The sequence below is a fragment of the Scyliorhinus canicula genome, chromosome 3 (assembly GCF_902713615.1).
Source record: "Scyliorhinus canicula chromosome 3, sScyCan1.1, whole genome shotgun sequence".
Classification (NCBI taxonomy): domain Eukaryota; kingdom Metazoa; phylum Chordata; class Chondrichthyes; order Carcharhiniformes; family Scyliorhinidae; genus Scyliorhinus; species Scyliorhinus canicula.
In genome coordinates this window covers 64,872,474-64,894,724 of record NC_052148.1, presented here as the reverse complement: position 1 = coordinate 64,894,724, position 22,251 = coordinate 64,872,474, and the positions used below count along the sequence as shown (strand labels likewise).

The following is a 22,251-nucleotide window of genomic DNA, read 5'->3' as shown; positions in this document are numbered from 1 at the left end:
GTTAAAACACATTTATATGAAATCCAACAGCACTGGTTGCCATTAATTTTCATCACCCTTTTCCTTTCTTTTGCCTAAATAAGCTAACATCTATACAAATAACTCACCTCAGCTGAAGAATAACCTGACGAAGAGTACCGTGACATGTCAAAATCATCATCACTGCAATGAAATGGAAATAGGTTTTACTTTATATTAAAAACAGATCTTCAGGACTCTCTAAAATATTTTAGTTTCTACTAGATTTAATGCCATGCAGAATTTTATCTTTAAAGTAAGAGGCAATTAGTTAAAGAGATTAGTTTAATTTTGTTTAAGCAATGTCGCTTTTTAGAAAACAGATGGATGATATACAATGGCAAGATGACATCTTAAACAGATTTTACAAAGATAAATTAATTTCACAAAAGTAGCTGAGTAAGTTTAACTTATATTTTGTAGAGGGGATAGAACAATACCCCAAAATCACAGTGGTCTTTTTAAATTTTACCTATCATTAAAACCAAGTCTTGGCTTGACTCTTAGGTATCTGTCCAATTAGAATTGAAATTTGGAGCTAAACAATAAATGTTTAATGGCTATAACTGTCTATGATGTTAAATCTGTACAATTTTAGAAAGATCTGTTAGGATTTTTAAAAATTATTAATGGAAAGATTAGAAATGTTGTAATAGTTGCTACCATAGTAATTACCTGAGCTAATAGGGAAGGATCAGTCACCCCCACTGGTGAAGGGATATGGCAAACGTTACAATGATGTTTGGGTGTTTTTTTTTTATTAACTCCTGGTAAATAGATTCTTTCCAAAGTTATGCTCCAAAGCTATATTCTAGAGACGTTTCCACTAGTTGGCAGGTCAGTGACGAGGGGTCACAATTTCAAGATGGTCAGCAACAGATCTAGGAGTGAGATGAGGAGAAACCGCTTTACTTAGAAATGTTGGGTTTGGAATGCAAGTGTGGTGGAGGTGGATTCCATAGAAGGTTTCAAAAGAGAGCTGGATACACATTTGAAAGTGATAATTTTGAGGGCTACGGAGATGGAGAATGAGACTAGCTGAGTAAATCTTTTGGGAGCTAGTATGGGCTGAATGACCTCCTTCTGTTCTGTAAATCACAACCGAAAGGCATATTTTAAATCTAAGAAAACGCAAATATTTACTTCTGCTTGAAGGAAAGTAAATCTTTTAAAAAGCAACTTTAATAAACTTAGCCCTGAATCAAACGGGTTGTTGAAGTTACAAATAGCCTAAGTCTGTGATAGTTGCCAGCATGGAGTTTGTGACAACAATCAAGTCAATAATTTTGGCATCTACAATTAAGATGGAAAAAGTTTTAGTTTATTCAAACTTGATGGCAGATGAACAATGAAAGTGGAAGGGTTAAGACAAGACAGGTGATGAAAGAACTAGGTGCCATTGGTGGAAGCTAATCCCATGATAGCTGATGAAGTCATTAGGAATAGTTTGCAGATGAGAGAAAAGATCACCTGATGAAGGAGCTACGTTCCGAAATCTCACGACTCCAAATAAACTTGTTGACTTTAACCTGGTACTGTAAGACTTCTTACTGTGCCCACTCCAGTCCAACGCTGGCATCTCCACATCAGAGAAAAAATGACTTACCTCTGGGTGCTCCAGAACTAACAATGGAGTAATGGATGGTGAAGACATTTCTAGAAATGCTCTAACTATAATCAGATGTGCAAGAAAGCAAACAACAGGTAGCTACCATTGACTTTACTGGACTAGCTGCATAAACACTGTGGCTACAACAGCAGGTCGGAGACTGGGCATTCTGTGGCATTTTGGAAGTCAACCAGTGACTTCCAAAATCTTCCCACCATCCACGAGGCACAAGAATGTGATGGAATACTTTCCACTTGCCTGGATGAGTGAGTTTCCAATAACTTCAGGATTCAACACCTCCAGGACAATAGAGTGTACTTGGCACCTCTTTCACCACCTCCACACTGTGGTTCCAGTGGACACTATTCATATGATGCACTGCTGCAACTCGCCCAGGCTCCTTCAACAGCAGCTACCAAACCTGTAACCTCAACTGGCTAAAAGACCAAGCGAAGGTGAACGTGAACACCACCACTTCCACGTTCTTTTCCTAACCCCACACCATCCTGACTTGGAAAATTAGAAACCTGAATGAACACAGTCAAACAGGTAGAAGCAAGTTAAGATGGGGCATTGGTTTTGGAGACAGCCTCACATTCACAAAAGCCTTGGGAAAGGCGAAAAAAGGAAGTGATAATGGTTTTGAAAACAAAGTGGCTAAGGAGAGGGAACTATTTACAACATCTGCTGTTATAAGAGCCAGGAAGGGGAAGTTGGATAGACAGGAATTCCACGGGTATGGGGTTGAGGAAAGCAGGTGGGTCTTATAGATTAGATACGTTTGGAGACAGTGGTGGAAGAGGAGTAAGAAATTAGTAAAATTAGGTTCAAGCAGAAAGTTATTGCTCAGTAGTAAAAGGAAGGAGAAACTGAACTAAGATCCCCAGCTTGGAGGCAAATAAATTTATGAACTTCTTGTGGAATGAAAGGGCCAGGTCAAAGGAGTTTAAGGAAATGGTTATCTTTGTTCATAGGATGACCCGAGAGTGGTCCTAGATGACCTTTGCAAAGGAAAGAAAGGTCCAGTAGAATTTGATGTGGTTGAGTCAGATTTGGTGATGAATGGCTCAGTCCTTGAACATTAGCACAGGATCTCCAAGTCTTAAAAGTTGATTGTTTTTTTTTTTAAATTTTGAAGAAATATTTTTAAAAAACAGTGAGAACATATATATCTACACCATACCTGTCAGTATCCAAAGCAACCAAAGGTTTTTCATCTGGGCTTTGATCTAGGGAGGAATATCCTTTGTTTGGTACAACCAGCCTGCAACAAAATTATAATTTAGAATTCAACTTATTTTTGAACATTTTGTCAAATAAATGTCTCCACATACAGCAAATTGTACACTCATGCAGCAGCTTCCAGTCGTCATTTACAATCCATTTCGACTTAATTGCAAGGTCATTACATATTAAAGAAACAAATTGAAAACATTTGAGCTGTGACTTGTGGAAAATAAAGCAGGTTTATGAAATAATAGTTGAAATCCTAGAATTATAGAATTTACAGTACAGGAGGCCATTCGGCCCATCAAGTCTGCACCAGCTCTTGGAAAGAGCACCTTACCCAAGCCCACACCTCCATTCTATCCCCATAACCCAGTAACCCCACCCAACATTAAGGGCAATTTTGGACACGAAGGGTAATTTAGCAAGGCCAGTCAACCTAACCTGCACATCTTTGGACTGTGGGAGGAAACCGGAGCACCCAGAGGAAACTCTCTCGCACACAGGGAGAACATGCAGACTCTGCACAATCAGTGAACCAAGCCAGGAATTGAACCTGGGGCCGTGGAGCTGTGAAGCAATTGTGCTAACCACTATGCTACCATGCTGCCCGAAATGGGTCTGATTATTACTGCCATATACCAGATATTAATTCTAATCGAGAGCCATAAACACTAGAGAATACGTAAACCACTGCAACCACAATTCGGCATAGATACTTTGATTAAACTGTATAAATTGTGCATTGAACAGAATTTTCTCATATTGGAATGTAACGTTTCTCCAATAACTTGATTCCCCAAAAAACATTTAAACTAGACTTTTCTTACCAGATCTGCTCTTGCAAACTTATTTTTCTATTTTAGTGTTAGTGCGTTTTCTAACCATTACAATGATTACATAGAATTTACAGTGCAGAAGGAGGCCAGTCGGCCCATCGAGTCCTCTGCTGCCTTCTCCATTTGGCCCATGTTGTGGTTAAGTCCCTTTTCAAAGGCAGGATACAGTTCAAAAGTACAGAGAAATTCAAAATGGGCAAAGACAATTCAACCCAGCCAGAGCCCATGTATAGATTACTCCCATGTATTTCTGCCCTATAAGGCTGTGGCTACCTAAAATGGCGTCCAGCAAAGGATGCTAGGAAAACAAAGTTTCACATGGCTAATTTTTCCAAGCAGGAGTATAATATGCTAGGCTCTGTCACGATTACAAATTTGGTTCTATTTCAGAGATACATTTTTGAGTTCAGCAGGGCCAGTTGCTCCTTTAAATAGCCTGAGCATCTTCCATTCATGGCAGCTGGTTCACATTGTTCTCTATCATTTATACAATAATGTTGTCCCAGGAGGGCAACAATTATGCCCCTGTGCCCTGAATGATCATCTGTAAATTTGGCAGTTGTACTTCTTCAAGTGCATGTTTGACTTTTGGAGAGATTGATGATTTGATGCTGGAGGCAAGCATTAAGTTGCATCGTTTCATAACAGCTGAACACGTGAAACAAAAATATCAGCTGCCATCCAATTAACCTTGCCCATGGGTATTACATAAAATAATGAACATGCTATGCTCAGTTGGTTGTCTTTGGATCCTCTGTCCTGTGCCCTACAACCCAGGACACAACTTCTTTACTCCATGGTTTCCAGTGTTTATTTTCTTTTTTTCTTAGATCACTGAAAGAAGAGGCCGAGAGTTTGCCTAAGTGTTTTTGCTAAGAAACATTGAGCTAAAGAGTTCAGGCAAAACATTGCTTTTTTGCCTCTGGAGAAAACAAAACATATTAATCATGTTTCAACTTGGATCCATCTTTAAGCTTGGAAGAATATATTTTTCCTCAAGACAAATGACAACAAATGATTTCAAAAGGAAATTGTACAGGCATACGAGGGAACTAAACTTGCAGGGCTGTGGGGATAAAACGGGGGAATGGGACTGACTGGATTACTCTACAGAGTCTCAGCACAGACTTAATGGACAAGAGGCTTTCTGCTGTGCTGTAATAACTATAACTCGAGATAATTAATGACTAGCTGATTGCACCTTATATTCAAATCGTAAATTTAAAGCTCCAAGCCAAGCTAAATGACATCCTACATGACTTTGAAAAAGTAAACTATTCCACCTAGTCCTTCTTGTCATGTCTGCAATCTTTGACTGGGTTGATCAACATCGTAATTCAGCTGCTTGGAACATTATTTTTGATGAGGGTACCATTTGCATTGGCTCCCGTCCGACACCCACACATTTACCTCTGGTGTCCCCCCAAGGATACATCCTTAGTCCTTTACTATTTCTTATCAACACTGCCTCTCAGCAACAAGTATTAATTTTCAAATGTACAGAAGCTGTATTTCATCACCACCACCTCTCAGCTCTCCCACCTTGCTAAATCAATGGTCTGACATCCAGTACTGGTTGGACAGGAATTTCCTCCAATTAAATATTAGAAATTCTAAAGTCATTGTCTTTGATTCCCACAAACTCCATTTCCTAGCTGTCCAATCCATCCCTCTCTTTGGCAACTGTATGAGACCAAACAAGTCCATCGACCAAGTCATTTTTGACTGAATTTTAAGAATCTGACCACATATTAATGCCTTCACAATGATCACCTATTTCCAACTCCACAACATTACTGGACTCTGCTTCTTGGCTGACCCTTAGACTCCTCGCTTGGGTCACTGTCTGCATGTTCTCGCCCAGTCTGCGTGCGTTTCCTGCAGGTGCTCCGGTTTCCTCCCCCATGTCCCAAAAAGTGCTTGTTAGGCAAATTGGACATTCTGAATTCTCCCCCAGTGTACCCAAACAGGCACACACCAAGTCATAGGTGTAAATTGCACAGTTGAGGATCCAGCACACACCCCTGCAGGAGTCTCTTCGTCACATTCGCCAATTAAAGACCCATTTATGCATAGGCTGTTTTCTGCCAGCCAGCCAATCTTCTATCCAGGTTAATATGTTACCCCTACACCATGAGCTTTTACTTTCCACAATAACCTTTGATGTGGCACCTTATCATGGGACATTAGTGTGGTGACTAGAAGATTTTCAGTCACTTCATTGCAGAGTTAATATAAGCCTACTTGTGACACTAATTAAGAATATAATAAACGGCCCAGCAGATTTTTCAGTTCAATAGTGGGTATGATAAATTCTTCCCCATGTGGATTCAGGAAAGTACATATGTACACACAAAATAGGAATAGGCCATTCGATCCAAAGAGCTGCTCCGCCATTCAATAAAATCGTGGCTGATCTAGTGTTGAGTTCCACATTCTGATTTACCCCAAATAACCTTTGATTCCCCTGCCTAACAAGAATCTACTTACCTCTCCCTTAACAATATTCCGTTCTTCCACTGCCTTCTGAGGCAGTGATCGGAAGGCAGAACTCTCAAAAGATTTCTCCTCATCTTTGCGCTAATTTTAAAACGGTGTCCCCTCGTTCTAGATTCACTCACAAGAAATATCCATTTCACGTTCATCTTGTCAAGACCATTTAGGATCTTGTATCCTTTGATCAAGTCACCTCTCACTCTGGAAACAAACCCAGCCATGTCCAACGTATCCTCATAAAAAATCCTGCTCATTTCAGCTACCAAGCAAGCAAACATCCTTTGAACCACCTCTAACCCGCCTGCCTCCTCCTTTAACTAAAGAGGCCAAAACTACAAAGTATTCGAGATGCTTCCCACCAATGCCCTGCATAACTGAAGCACAACATCCTGACTTTGATGTTAAATTGCTCTTGGAATAAAGGATAGCATCCCATTCACTTGGATTACATGCTCCACCTGCATGCTAACTTATGACTCATGCAAGAGAACACCTAGATCCCTCTGCACCTCAGAATTCTAGTCATTCTGTTTAAATAATACTTTGCTTTTTAACTCTTTCTGCCAAAGTGAATGACCATATTTTCCCATATAATACTCCAGCTGCCAGATATTTGCCCACTCACTGAAACTATCTAGATCCATCCCAGTTTCTTCTTTGCAACATACATTCCTACCTATATTTGTGCCACCTGCAAATTTAACTATCATGCCTTCGCTCCCCTCATCCAAGTCATAGGTGTAAATTGCACAGTTGAGGATCCAGCACACACCCCTGCAGGACTCTCTTCGTCACATTCGCCAATTAAAGACCCATTTATGCATAGGCTGTTTTCTGCCAGCCAGCCAATCTTCTATCCAGGTTAATATGTTACCCCTACACCATGAGCTTTTACTTTCCACAATAACCTTTGATGTGGCACCTTATCATGGGACATTAGCACCAGTGCTGTGAAGGAGGGAGCTGTTCCGGTAGCACTCAGTACTGGGAAAGGAGGGAACTGTTCCAATGGGATGGTCTTCACCTGAATCATGCTGGGATCGGAGTCCTGGTGAATCGCTTAACTAGGGCTGTAGCTAGGGCTTTGAACTAAATAGTAGGAGGAAGGGGGGAAAGGTGTTCAGCTGTTTGGAAAATTAGAAAATCAAAGTTAACCGAGAAGGTAGGAGAGCAGGTTGATGAATTGGTTTGTTACCAGAAAATAAATAGAAGGGACAGAACGTGTGAACGGCATATTGCACCAAGGAATCAGACAAGAGTAGGGAAATTTAATAATAGAACAAACTTAAAGGCTTTGTGCCTGAACGCACAAAGCATTTAGAACAAAATTGATGAGTTAACAGCACAAATAGAGAAAAAGGAGGATGATTTAGTGGAGATTATTGAGACAAGGTTACAAGGAGACCAGGTCTGGGAGTTGAATATCCAAGGGTATTTAGTATTTTGGAAGGATCGACAGACAGAAAGGTAAAGGAAGGGATCAGTGCTGTAGTGAGAAATGATACACGCACTGGAGAACAAGGCATCGATTCAGTCTGGGTAAAAGTAAGAAATAGCAAGGAAAAGTGGTCCCTGGCTGGAGTAACCTAGAGATGCCCAAAGTAGTTCCGCAGTGGGGCACAGGAAATATTGGAAGCATGTAAGAAAGGTATAACAATAAGCATGAGTGATTTCAGTATGCATACAGACTGAATTAATCAAATTGACAAGGGTAGCCTTGAGAGAGAGTTCATTGAACATAAAGTGATTGTGTTGTGGAGCAATGTGTTGTGGAACCAACCAGGGGGCAGTCTATTCTGTATTTGGTATTGTGCAATGAGGGGAGGATTAATTAATTACCACATAGTTAAGAATCCTCTAAGTAAGAGTGATCATAGCATAATAAATTCAGTTTGAGGGCGAGAAACTAGAGTCCCACACTAACATGCTGAACTTAATCAAAGATAATTAGGTTGGCAGGATGGCAGATTTGGCCCTAGTGGACTGGGCAGGAAGACTAAAAGGTACAACAGTTGACACAGTTGCATAAGATGATATTCAATTCCTCCCAACTAAAGTATATTCCAGAGAGGAAGAAAGATTCTAAGAGGGGAGAAAAACATTCATGGCCATGCAAGGAAGCTAAAGATAACATACAGACAAAAAGTAAGGCATACCATATTGCAAAGGTCAGTGGCAGGCTGGAAGATTGGGAAACCTTTAAAGATTAACACGGGGTTACTAAAAAAGTAATAAAAAGAGCAAAAGTAAATGTTGAAAGAAAACTATTGCAAAATATATGGAAAGCAAAAGTTTCTATAAGTATGTAAAAGGGAAGAGAGTAGATCAAATTAATGTTGGGCCCTGGAGGATGAGACCAGGGAGTTAATAGTGGGGAACACAGAAACGGCAGAACCGCAAATCAGAATTTTGCCTCAATTTTCACTGTGGAGGGCACTAGTATCATCCTAATATTAAAAGGTAACGCAGAGGCAATAGAAAGGGAGGAACTCAGAACACTCATCACCAATAAGGAAAAAATATTAAACAAACTATTCGGGTCAAAGACAGACAAGTTTCCAGAGCCTGGTAGCCTACATCCTGGGGTCTTATAGGAAGTGGCGTAGAGATAGTGGATCCATTGGTTATAATATTGCAAAATTCCCTGGATGCGGGGAAGATTCCAGTGGATTGGAAAAATTCTAATGTAATGCCCATATTCAAAAAGGGAGGGTAGCAGAAAGTGGGAAACTATATAGTTTAACATCTATTATTGGGAAATTGTTAGAATCATTTAGAAAGTCAAAATGCAAGCGATCAGTCAGCGTGGTTTACGAGTAAAAAATGTTTATTGACTAATTTACTAGAGTTTTTCGAAGATACAACAAGCCAGTGGATAATGGGCATCCTATGGATGTAGTATATCTGGACTTCCAGAAGGCATTTGATAAGGTGTTGCATAAAAGATTAATACACGAGGCAATATCACATGGGATTACGGTAATTTATTATCTTGAACAGAAGACTGGCTAACTGACAGAAGGTGAAAGAGTCGGGATAATAGGTGTTTTTTCTGGTTGGCAAGATCTAACAAATGGGGCACAACAGGATTCGGCTATCGAGTCCCAACTATTTACAATATATTAATGACATAAATGTAGGGATAGAAGGTATAGTAGCCAAATTTGCAGATGACACTAAGTTGCAATGAGATACAAATGGATAAGTGAGAGGGCCAAAATTTGGCAGATGGGAGTTTAACGCAGATAAGTCTGAGGTTATCCATTTTGGTCAGAAAAACAGCAAGGCAACTCAGTACCCGAGTGCAGAGGTATCTGGGTGTCCGCGTGTATCAATCGCAGAAAACTAGTATTCGGGTACAGCAGGTAATAAGGAAGGCAAATGGAATTTTGACCTTTATACCTAAAGGAAGAGAGTACAAAAGTAGGGAAGTGTTGCTGCAACTGTACAAGGCAATGGTGAGACTGCACCAGGAGTTGTGTCAATCAGATACACTTTAGTTTTGTCCGTTATCTTTGCACCATCCGGTCTTGATCCTTTGTGCATTCTTAGGTTTTTCGTCCTGTCCCCTTCCTTCATTCTCCAACCCTCATTTTCCATTTTACTATTTTCTTCTCCTACTTTGTCTCTATTCTATTCTTTGACATACCACATTTGATCGCTTGCCCCTCTATTTAGTTTAAAACTCTCTCTACTTTCCTAATTATGTAGCTTGCAAGAACACTGGTTCCAGGAAAAACACATCTTCCGATTTGGCACGTTACCGCCTTCCGGACTTGAGTTCTAACAACTTCAGATTGTGAACTCTCTCCTCCAACTTCACCCCATTTTTATTCCCATCAATTTATTATTTCTTCCATTGATCTGTTTTTCCCACACCATTGTCACCCCTCCCGGGCCATCTGTACCCCGTTACCAGTTTCCTTTGTTCTGCCATTAACACATTCTAATTTTTTTATGTGCCCCTTTCAGCACCCCTCTTAGCCTCCGAAAGCTAGTGGGAGGCAATCCCGCGGCAGAGTGTCCACGCAGTCGTAAACGCAGTCGCCTCCAACGTGCTGGCCCCGACGCAACATGGCACAGGACTCCAGGGGCCAGAGCGTAGGCAAGGAGACCCCAGCCACAGAGGCCGGCCTGCCGACCGGTGGGCCCCGATCGGAGGCCCCCATTGGGGTCGGACCCGCCCCCCCAAAGGCCGCCACTCGACCCTTACACGCCAAGCTGGCCCAGAGCAGGTTAGAACGGCGCCGGCGGAACTCGACTCTTTTCGTATGGCCGCTCGGCCCATCCGGCCGGAGAATTGGTAGGCCTGCCGTGACCTGCGCCGCGTCAATGTCGCTAATTCTCCGCTCTGCGGATAATCGAGTGCCGGCGTTGGGGCGGCGTGGCCTGTTCGTGGGGATTCTCAGATCTGGCCCAGGGCTGGGAAAATCCCGCCCAGTGCCAAACAAACCTGTTGGACTTTAACCTGATGTTGTAAGACTTCTTACGGTGTATATTTAAGGCCGAGATAGATTCTTGACCAGTAAGGGAATCAAGGATTACAGGAAAGGGCAAGAAAGTGGACTGTACTAGTCGAATGTCAGATCAGCCATGATCCTATTGAGTGGCAGAACAGGCTCAAGGGGAGAACTGTCTATTCCTGTTCCTATTTTTTATGGCCTTAAACCAGAACCCACTTCTCCCACAACAGTTGCTAAGCATCTTATTCATTTTTTAATTTTATGTACCCTATGCCAATTTGCACAGGGCTCAGGTAATAATCCAGAGATTATAACCTTTGAAGTCTGCCTTTCAATTTAATGCCTAGATTCTCATGTTCTCTCGGCAGAACCTCCGGCAACTGGATTCTCCCCCTCCCACTGCAAGTTTCTCTCTAGCCCTGAGGCAGCATGGTAGCTAGCACTGTTGCCTTTGTGCCAGGTTCAATTCTAACCTCGGATGACTGTCTGTGTGGAGTTTGCACGTTCTCTCAGTGGGTTTCCTCTAGGTGCTGTGGTTTCCTCCCCCAGACTAAAGATCATAGATCATAGAATCTAGTGTGCAGGAGGCCATTCGGCCCATCGAGTCTGCACCGGCTCTTGGAAAGAGCACCCTACCCAAGGTCAACACCTCCACCCTATCCCAATAACCCAGTAACCCCACCCAACACTAAGGGCAATTTTGGACACTAAGGGCAATTTATCATGGCCAATCCACCTAACCAGCACATCTTTGGACTGTGGGAGGAAACTGGAGCACCCGGAGGAAACCCACGCACACACGGGGAGGATGTGCAGACTCCGCACAGACAGTGACCCAAGCCGGAATCGAACCTGGGACCCTGGAGCTGTGAAGCCATTGTGCTATCCACAATGTTACCGTGTGTGCAGGTTCGATGAACTGGCCATGCTAAATTGCCCAAACGTTAGTTGGGGTTATGGGGCTAAGAGTAGGGGATTGGGCCTAGGTAGGGTGCTCTATCAGAGCAAAGGCCAGTGCAGACTCGATGGACCGAATGGTCTCCTTCTGCAATGTAGGGATTCTATGTCCCAAACCCTGGCACCAGGCAGGCAACACAGCCATCTGGACTCTCACTCCTTGCTGCAGCCAACAGTGTCAATTCCCCTCACTATACTGTACTGCCCCTTATTACCATTCCATTTATTTTGCTGCCCCCACTGGATTGGCTTCCTGTACCACAGTGCCAAAGTAAGTTTGCTCACCCACCCTGCAGCCCACACTCTCATCCAAACAAGCTGACAGAATGTCAAGCCTATTGGATAACTGCAGAGGCTCACACTCCTGCACTCTGGGTCCCCTTACTTGCCGTCACACCGTCCTGTCCCTGCCCAAATCAGAAGACCCAAGTAGTGTGACTACCTCCTGGTGGAAAATATCCAGGGAACCTTCCCCCCTCACTGATGTGTTGCAGAGTCTGCAACTCAGCCCCAACACAATGACTCTGATCCCAATTTCCTCAAGCCGCAATCACTTACTGCAAACTTGACTGAACTGGATCACAATGTTATCCAGGAGCTCCCATATGCCGCAGCCTTGACACATCATCTGTTTTGCCATCCTTAACATGCTTTAAATAATTACTTAATGATATTATTCACTTGTTTATGTTGCTTTACAAAGATATGAAGAGGGAATCGTAGCATTGAGGAAACAGGGAGGCTGCAGGACTTGGACAAGCTAGGAGGATGGCAGAGAAGTGACAGATGGAACACAATGTGGAAAAGTGTGAAGTTAAACATAGACATAGAACATACTGTGCAGAAGGAGTGCATTCGGCCCATCGAGTCTGCACCGACCCACTTAAGCCCTCACTTCCACCCTATCTTGGGAGAATAGCCTTCAGACACGCTGCTTGGAAACTCTCTCCTGACTTCTGCCCCAACTCTTTTGCCCCCACCCACACGCCAGGCGCTATGAAGGTTGAAGCTATACAAATTAGTTGCTTGGAATAGGACTCTTGTACATCCCAAGAAAAGGTGCCTTCACCAGGACAATTGCTTAGACGCAGTGAATTCTTTAAAAGTATATTAGTCCAAGTAATTTTTCTTATCCACATCCCATTCTTCGCATATATTTAATGAAATGGCCATTGGTTCTGGGATCAGATTGTAGGATTACTGAGTCTATGGAACCATAAAAGGTCAGCATAGGATCTATGTGGATCTATGTGGGATATTTACAAACCATTCAAGAATTAAATAAATGTAATATCTGTACCTTGTCCTTGCCATCACGTTGTTCTTTTTTGGCTGCTGATTAACAGGGCTTCCAACAGTGCCATTCTTCAAGGACCCCTTCCTGGCTAGTTCTCGTTGCTTCTCTGTAAACAGTCAAATTAAGTATTATTCCCTCGATGTATTTATTATAAAAGAAGGAAAAGAGCAAGTAAGATTAGTGTTTGGCCTCTAGAAAGTGAGAATGGGAAGTTAGTAGATAATAAGGAAATGGCGGATGATATCAACAAATTTTTTTCTGTCTTCACTATAGAGGATACAAATTCATTTGAGTAACAGGTGTAAATCAAGAGGGGGTGGGTGGGGGCAGAGAAACTTGGCAAAATTACAACAAACTGATGGGAGCTGTGGGCTGACTAGACTCTGGTCCTGATGGTCTTCACTCTCGGGCATTAAAAGGGGGGGATTAATGAGGTAGTAGATTAGTCAGTGTTAATTTTCCAAAATTCACGAAATTCTGGAAAGGTCCCATCAGATTGGAAAATATAGCTCTTCTACTCAAAAAGGTAGAGAAGCAGTAAACTGGAAACTATAGGCAAGTTAGCTTGACATCTGTCGTGGGGAAGGTATTAGAATTGATCATTAAGGATGTTATAGTTGGGCCTTTAGAGAAACTAAAGATAATAATGAAGTCAGGATAGCTTATGAAAGGGAAATCATGGTTGAGTTCTTTGAAGGAATAATATGCGCTGTGGATAAAGGGGAGCCTGTAGAAATGCTGTACTTGTATTTCCAGAAGACAAATAAGGTGTCAAATTAAAAGCTATTACAGAAAACAAAAGCTCATGGTGTAGGGGACAACACATTCGCATTGATAGATGATTGGCTGGCTGACAGAAGACAGTATGCATGGTTCTTTTTCGGGTTGTCAGGATGTGGCAGGTGGAGTATCACAGGGGTTTATGCTGGGACCTCTACCGTTTACTGTTTATATCAATGATTTAAATGAGGGGAGTGAAGCCTGGTAGCTAAATTTTCAGATGATACAAAAAGATATCACAGTTTTTTGTGAAGAGGGCGTAAGGAGGTTGCAAATGTATATAGATAGATTAAATGAGTGGCAACAATCTGGCAGATGCAGTATTGTGGGAAAATGTGAAGTTGTTCACTTTGGCAGGAAGAATAAGAAAAGCAGAGTATTGCTTAACCTGAGATCTGTTGCAGAATTCCAAGGTGCAGAGGGGTCTAGGTGTTCTAGTGCATGAGTCAAAAACATGCAGGTACAGCAAGTAATTAAGACAGCTAATGGAATGCTATCCTTTATCACACGAGGAATTGAAAATAAAAGTAAGGATGCTATGCTTCAGTTAAACAGGGCACTGGTGAGACCACATTGTGAATACGGCAGTATTAGTCACCTTATTGAAGGAAAGATGCAAATGTATTGGAGCGAAGTTGACTGGGTTGGCACCTGGAATGAGCGCATTGTCTCATGGGGATAGGTTGGACAGACTGGGCTTGTTTCCATTGGAATTTAGAAGAGTGACTTGATTGAAAAAGAGCAGTAGAATGCTGGAAGAAAGTACGAGTGAATAACTGATCTGTTTTAACATTGCTCCAACCAATCCTTTCCCATTAATACAATTTTACATTTGTTTTCATTAATTCGCTGTTGCTGAGGCTAGATGTGCAAATTTACTGCCACATTAGGCATCAAAGTAAATTCACTGCAATTAATGGATACATTTTGTAATGTTTTACGTCATTTAACCAAGAACAGCTCAAATCAAACAGCAGTTACGCAGAAAGTTCAAATGCTTGGGGAAATTATCAGGGTACAAGAAAATACACAGTTAGTTACTATTCAGCTCATTTCCCCACATCCTCAATGTGGGTTGACTTGCAAATAGATCACTAAATGATAGGCAAGCATACTTCCTAATATTAATCAACATTTACAAGTCCACTGATTGAGCCTTGCCAGACGATTTTCACAGATCACATTCTAATAGTTATAGAACAGAAACCATAGAGTATTTAATTATCTATTTTATTGCAAAACCTGGAATTTATACTTATCTAGTTTGGTAGTCAGTACCACAACAATCTGTTCCAGAAAATCCACTGTCAATTGCAAAATTAAAAAATACGACTTTGGTTATCCTTCACACCTGTCATGTGACAGCAGTGACAATTTCCTTGAAACTCATATCCAATTATTCCTGAAACAAGACTTTGAGAATCAACACAATTTAATAATGTTCCAAAATCAATAAGCAGACAGACTGCTGCAATCTCCTGGCTGTGAATCATTTATTGATTTCTCTAAGTATCGTCTCCATTTCCCTGAAAATGCTGTAGCTCTTGTAATGTTAAATGGCACTACATGGAGTGTCTACAAGTCAGTTTGTAGAGATGCTGCCATCTACTTATTTCACCTCTTCCCATTTTACTTGTGGTTGCCACATATTGGTGGGTTTGGTTACATGCTCTGAGGTTATTTCTCTATCATATATATTCTTTGCTGTTCATTAAAGTTAAGTTTTTCTGTATGTATTGACAGAGTTAACTTCTCAAGCAATAAACATTATTTGCATCCAGTCAAATAATTTGGGATAGAAAAAAATAGTTGAGTGGAAAGATCCACATCCAGTTCCTCAACCATATCTGTATTGCCATGCCCTGGCACTGATATTTAACCAAAAATGTTCTGGAGTCTGGTAAAGACCCCACACGTCTTGCTCCTAATCGCTCTATTGCACCGGCACAGCTGCCTCGCACCGACACAGCTGCCTCACATGGACCATCAATCACATGACAAAAATACAGAAATTCAGATGTAACTGGCTTGCACCACTCCTGGGAGCTTTGCATTACTAAACACACTGCAAAGTGCGAGAAGCTAAAGGCCCATGCTCCTCCCAATTAAATTGGATACAAATTTATTGGTTTAACTTGACTTGTATCCTCACTATTACTCAGAAAAAAATAATGGCACCTGCTAGGTGCAAAAATCATTGATTTTTAAACAGTCCACTGTTACATCAGTTTAAACAGTTTGTTTTAAATATTAGGGGTGCAAGAAAGAAATATGAAAGCAATTTGGTTAGCATTTAGATATTACCTGCAGTTTGCTGTGGGTGAACCCGCGGCATTGACAGTGCTACGTTTTTATTTCAATTCAACTACATTTATCTGTATCTTGTGATATACCCAAAGGTGATTGGCATACTCTAACCTGAATTAAAAGTGTTTTTATTCGTTAATAGCTGACAACCAATGAAAACTGTTGAGTTCTAAGCATACAGTCCAAAGATGTGCGGGTTAGGTGGATTGGCCACGCTAAATTGCCCCTTAGTGACAAAATGATTAGGTGCGGTTACTGGGTTATGGGGATGGGGGGTGGAGGCGTGGGCTTAAGTAATGTGCTCTTTCCAAGGGCTGGTACAGAATCGATAGGCCGAATGGCCTACACCTGCACTGTAAATTCTATGATTCATAGGAAATTAAGTGCTGGGCTGGGTTAGCTTAAGCACAGGTCAAATTCACATCAGTATGGGGGCTAGCCTGTATTTACACAATCTGCAGACTAACTACAACTTTTTTAGCTTTTAGCTACATTAATACAAAGCAAACGTATAAAGTATTAAAACTGAGAAATTGACAAATAAATGATAGTGACATGAATCTTTTGCAAAAGCAACCGAGGTTCAATGTTGTGGGTTTAGTGTGGTCAGATTCAGAATACTAGCTAATTCATTCATTCTTCAACCTTGTTCTGTGGAGTTCTGAGCAAAAACGAATGCAAGGACTAAAATTTGTGGGAGCTTCACTAATGTATTTGCAGTTAAATTTACCTGTTATACTAACCAGTTGGCTTTCCAATAAGCCCCATCCTGTAAAAAAAATATCTGACCTGGTAAAGGGACAAAAATGCCCTCCAAAGAACCAAAGCAACTTTTGATTCCTACCATCCTAGTCATTGCACTCCCTCTAAACCCTTATCGATGCCCCACAGTTAGTAGCTTTAAATTCTAAAATTCATTTTTCAAAATATTGCTGCATTTTTATGTTCACAATGAATCTGGAAGTTGATCAAACCTATGTAGTAAAACTGATGTTGGTATTATGATTCTACCAGGTAAATGCAAAATAGTGAAGCCAATTTAAACAAAGAAAAAGGTTAGTTGCAGTAAGACTGATTACTGAATTCTTTACTCAGCCCTCTCATGTGTTGCTTTGATACCACTAATGATGGTCAACACTCACTCAAAGGGCTATCAACTCAAAGAAACTCACCCACCCTAGGTGTATGGTACATCATCTTTGTGGAGTAAATTATATCTGTATTAGAACTAGACATTTCACAAAGCAATTTTTTTTTTTGCTTTCACATTTTGATTAATCACTCACTGCAGAGACATGCACTACAGTAATAAGGTATTAAACATCCCCAGTCCTTTATGATTACGAGCTTTAATTGAACACCATAGCATTAACTTATTGATTTGCCAATTATTAAAGCAGCCCAACATGTTCTGACCACAGGGACCCCCAATTTGGATTGAATTTGCATTCATCCTTGAAAAAAGAGAATCAATTTATAGAATTTTAATTCCTCATACGCTACTTATTTTGTGGCAGGAAAGTAATTATGCTTCAAAGGAACTGTCTATTTTCACAAGCACTTGCCTGACTGTTATGAAGCCGGAATTATCCTCACATCACCTCAGAGATACCATTGCGTTAATGTGAGTTTGCTCTCAGCATCTTGACTGAGGTGGTGAGGAAAACTCACTCTTCAAAAGTACTCCAGAGTTGCATGATTATAATTCTGGTCTCCGGCATGTGCATTTGTATTTTCAAAGCCACGGAAGTAATTGGGGCTGTCAGGTTACTCTATTTAACAAATGCTTTTGTTTGAAATGTGGGAGAGAATGGCAAAGGCAATTTTATTTACACTTGATAATTTTGTTTGGAATTCAGGCAAAAGTAGTCATCAGATTTAAATTATACAATCAATGAAGTAACTACAGCGGACGCTCACGAGAACTCCAAATTCATACACACAGCATTGGTTTAGCAGGGTGAAACAAGAATGTCCACTGTCAGCATGGAGTTCAGTCCCATTCAAGACTTTATCTTGTGAAACTGGGCTGACAACCCACAAGAAAGCAGAAGGCAGGCAGTTGGGCAAGGGAGAAGGGCAGGTGAAAGTATCTGTGTGGCAACATGTACTGAGTGGGAGAGTCAGGAGGAGGGATGCGAAGAGAACCCCTGGCCAGGAGACACCATGGTCTGGTGACACAAAAGGCTGCTTTTCCCCGGTGGGCTTCTGAACCAGTCATCAGGTTGAAATATGGATCTGAAGCCTGACGTTTGGGAACCAGTCACTCATTGTGAGATTTTCCGGGAGTGGCCAATTAATGTGAAAAGGTCTCTCTCCTCCATTCGCGCCCCAACCCCCTCCCCTCCCCTCCCCCCCAACCCCGCAAGCTGCCTCCCTCTCACTCCAGCCCCTGCCTTCCTGGCCCCTGCCTCCCGAATGGAATGAAATTGAAATAAATGAATGAAAATCGCTTATTATCTCAAGTAGGCTTCAAATGAAGTTACTGTGAAAAGTCCCTCGTCACCACATTCCGGCGTCTGTTCGGGGAGGCTGGTACGGGAATTGAACCGTGCTGCTGGCTTGCCTTGGTCTGCTTTAAAAGCCAGTGATTTAGCCCAGTGTGCTAAACCAGCCCCCTCTCACCCTGGCTCCCTCCTTCCTCTCACCCCGGTCCGCCCCCCCGCCTCCCCCTCACCCCGGTCCATCCACACCCCCCCCCCCCCCGCCTCCCTCTCACCCCGGTCCCGACCCCCCCCCCCCCCCCCCCCCCCCCTCTCACCAACCCCCCCCCCCCGCCTTCCTCTCACCCCGGTCCCCCCCCTCCCTCTCACCCCGGTCCCACCCCCCTCCCTCTCACCCCGGTCCCCCCCCCCTCCCTCTCACCCCGGTCCCCCCCCGCCTCCCTCTCACCCCGGTCCCCCCCCCCCGCCTCCCTCTCACCCCGGTCCCCCCCCGCCACCTCCCTCACCCCGGGCCGATCCCCGCCTCCCTCTCACCCCGGGCCCCCCCCCGGCCCGGTCCCCTCCCTCCTGCCTCCCTCTCACACCGGTCCCCCCCCCTCACCCCGGTCCACCCCCCCCCCCGCCTCCCTCTCACCCCGGTCCCCCCCCTCCTGCCTCCCTCTCACACCGGTCCCCCCCCTCACCCCGGTCCCCCCCCTCACCCCGGTCCCCCCGCCTCCCTCTCACCCCGGTCCCCCCCTCACCCCGGTCCCCCCGCCTCCCTCTCACCCCGGTCCCCCCCCTCGCCTCCCTCTCACCCCGGTCCCCCCCCTCGCCTCCCTCTCACCCCGGTCCCCCCCCTCGCCTCCCTCTCACCCCGGTCCCCCTGCCTCCCTCTCACCCCGGTCCCCCCGCCTCCCTCTCACCCCGGTCCCCCCCCCCTCGCCTCCCTCTCACCCCGGTCCCCCCCCCCCCTCGCCTCCCTCTCACCCCGGTCCCCCCCCCTCGCCTCCCCCTCACCCCGGTCCCCCCCCCTCGCCTCCCCCTCACCCCGCCCCCCCCCGCCTCCCTCTCACCCGGCCCCCCCCCCCACCTCCCTCTCACCCGGCCCCCCCCACACTCACCCCGGTCCCGTTCCCCCCCCCCACACTCACCCCGTCCAGTCCCCCCCCCCCCACACTCACCCCGGTCCCGTCCGTCCCCCCCCCCCCCACACTCACCCCGGTCCCGTCCCGTCCCCCCCCCCCACACTCACCCCGGTCCCGTCCCCCCCCCCCACACTCACCCCGGTCCAGTCCCCCCCCCCCCCACACTCACCCCCGGTCCCGTCCGTCCCCCCCCCCCCCACACTCACCCCGGTCCCGTCCGTCCCCCCCCCCCCCACACTCACCCCGGTCCCGTCCCGTCCCCCCCCCCCACACTCACCCCGGTCCCGTCCCCCCCCCCCCCCCCCCCCCACACTCACCCGGTCCCGTCCCCCCACTCACCCCGGTCCCGTCCCTCTCCCCCCCCCCCCCGCCCCACACTCACCCCGGTCCCCCCCCCCCACACTCACCCCGGTCCCCCCCCCCCACACTCACCCCGGTCCCCCCCCCCCCCCACCCCGGTCCCGTCCCCCAACTCACCCCGGTCCCGTCCCTCTCCCCCCACACTCACCCCAGTCCCCCCCCCCCACACTCACCCCGGGTCCCCCCCCCCCCACACTCACCCCGGGTCCCCCCCCCCCCACACTCACCCCGGGTCCCCCCCCCCCCCCCACACTCACCCCGGGTCCCCCCCCCCCCACACACTCACCCCCGGTTCCCCCCCCCCCCCCCCCCACACTCACCCCGGTGCCGTCTCCCCCCCCCCCCCCACACTCACCCCGGTGCTCCCCCCCCCCCCCACACTCACCCCGGTGCCCCCCCCCCCCCCCACACTCACACCCGGTGGTCCCCCCCCCCGGTGGTCCCCCCCCCCCCCCCCCGGCGGTCCCCCCCCCCCCCCCCCGGCGGTCCCCCCCCCCCCCCCCCCCCCCCCTGTCCCCCCCCCCCCCCCCCCCCGCCCTCTCACCCCCGTCTCCCTCTCACCCCGGTCCCCCCCCCCCCCCGCCTCCCTCTCACCCCGGTCCCCCCCCCCCCCCCCGTCTCCCTCTCACCCCGGTCCCCCCCCCCCCCCCCGTCTCCCTCTCACCCCGGTCCCCCCCCCCCCCCCCCGTCTCCCTCTCACCCCGTCCCCCCCCCCCCCCCCGTCTCCCTCTCACCCCGGTCCCCCCCCCCCCCCCCCCCCCCCCGTCTCCCTCTCACCCCGGTCCCCCCCCCCCCCCCCCCCCGTCTCCCTCTCACCCCGGTCCCCCCCCCCCCCGTCTCCCTCTCACCCCGGTCCCCCCCCCCCCCCGTCTCCCTCTCACCCCGGTCCCCCCCCCCCCCCCCCCGTCTCCCTCTCACCCCGGTCCCCCCCCGTCTCCCTCTCACCCCGGTCCCCCCCCCCCCCCCCCGTCTCCCTCTCACCCCGGTCCCCCCCCCCCCCCGTCTCCCTCTCACCCCGTTCCCCCCCCCCCCCGTCTCCCTCTCACCCCGGTCCCCCCCCCCCCCCCCGTCTCCCTCCCCCCCCCCCCCCCCCCCCCCCCCCCCCGTCCTCCCTCTCACCCCGGTCCCCCCCCTCCCCCCGTCTCCCTCTCACCCCGGTCCCCCCCCCCCCCCCCCCCCCCCCCCGTCTCCCTCTCACCCCGGTCCCCGTCTCCCTCTCACCCCGCCTCCCTCTCACCCCGGTCCCCCCCCGCCTCCCTCTCACCCCGGTCCCCCCCCGCCTCCCTCTCACCCCGGTCCCCCCCCGCCTCCCTCTCACCCCGGGCGTCCCCCCCCGCCTCCCTCTCACCCCGGCCCCCGCTCTCTCCATCTGTACCCGCCTCTCCCTCTCTCCCAACTCGTCTCTCTCCACCCGTCGCTCTCGCACCCTCCGCCCACTCATGTCTTGCTCTCTCCCCCTTTCTCCCCACCCATCTCTCCCCCTCTTCCCTCGCTCCCTCTCCCAACTCGTGTCTCTCTCTCCCTCTCCACACCCATCTCTCTCTCTCTTCCCCCCCCCCCCCCAACCATCACTCTCTTCTCCCTCCCCCCCCCCCCACAGTGGCGTGCAGAGGGGGGGGGGGCAATGGTGCATTGGCCCTGGGCATCCATTTGATGGGGGCATCCAATCAGAGAAGGAAATAATTTTTTTAAAAAATCTAGATTACCCAATTATTTTTTTCAATTAAGGGGCAATTTAGCGTGGCCAATCCACCTACTCTGCACAAATTCCACACGGACAGTGACCCAGAGCCGGGATCGAACCTGGGACCTCAGTTCCGTGAGGCGGTTGTGCTAACCACTAGGCCACCATGCTGCCCCAGGGAAGGAAATAAGATAGTAATTTTAAAATTTCAGCGGTGATAAATCAATTTTTGGAGGCTCACCGCACTGCAGAGGCAGTTGTTAGCCCTTTATTCCTTTAACATGGTGTACCCTTTCTGTCTAGAGAAAATGGTGCTTCTCCCCATCCCCCCACACGCATGTGCATGATGTACGTGGTGCAACCATCAAAAACAACAAGCAGACGTGGCTGTTCGTTCCTGCGTTTCCTCGAGTCATAACTTGTCTTTTCTTCTGTTTTTTGTGCATCTAGATTAGTTCTTTTACCTACTCAGGTCAGTGAATAGCTCTAGAACGGGTGCAACTACGTTTTCAATAGGTTTTTTGGCGATATTTAATGAAATATTTACGTGGGACGTAGTAAGAGTGAAGCCTGGATGATCAGAGGACTGCTATGGCATTTAATCTCGGAATAGGAGACATTTATTCCTTAACATGCTAATGTT

At 46.7% G+C, this 22,251-nt stretch overlaps 1 protein-coding gene across 2 annotated transcripts in view; it reads right to left on the bottom strand.

The window, feature by feature from the left end:
• fam219aa (family with sequence similarity 219 member Aa) overlaps positions 1–22,251 on the bottom strand; it is an 89,077-nt gene that overhangs the window by 11,895 nt on the left and 54,931 nt on the right. For both annotated transcript variants that reach the window (XM_038790654.1, XM_038790655.1), the window contains exons 3-5: positions 12,910–13,012; positions 2,811–2,891; positions 108–162 (exon numbers count right to left, since the gene is read on the bottom strand). In XM_038790654.1, the coding sequence (XP_038646582.1) occupies positions 108–162; positions 2,811–2,891; positions 12,910–13,012 (239 nt within the window). The remainder of the gene's footprint in view (positions 1–107; positions 163–2,810; positions 2,892–12,909; positions 13,013–22,251) is intronic.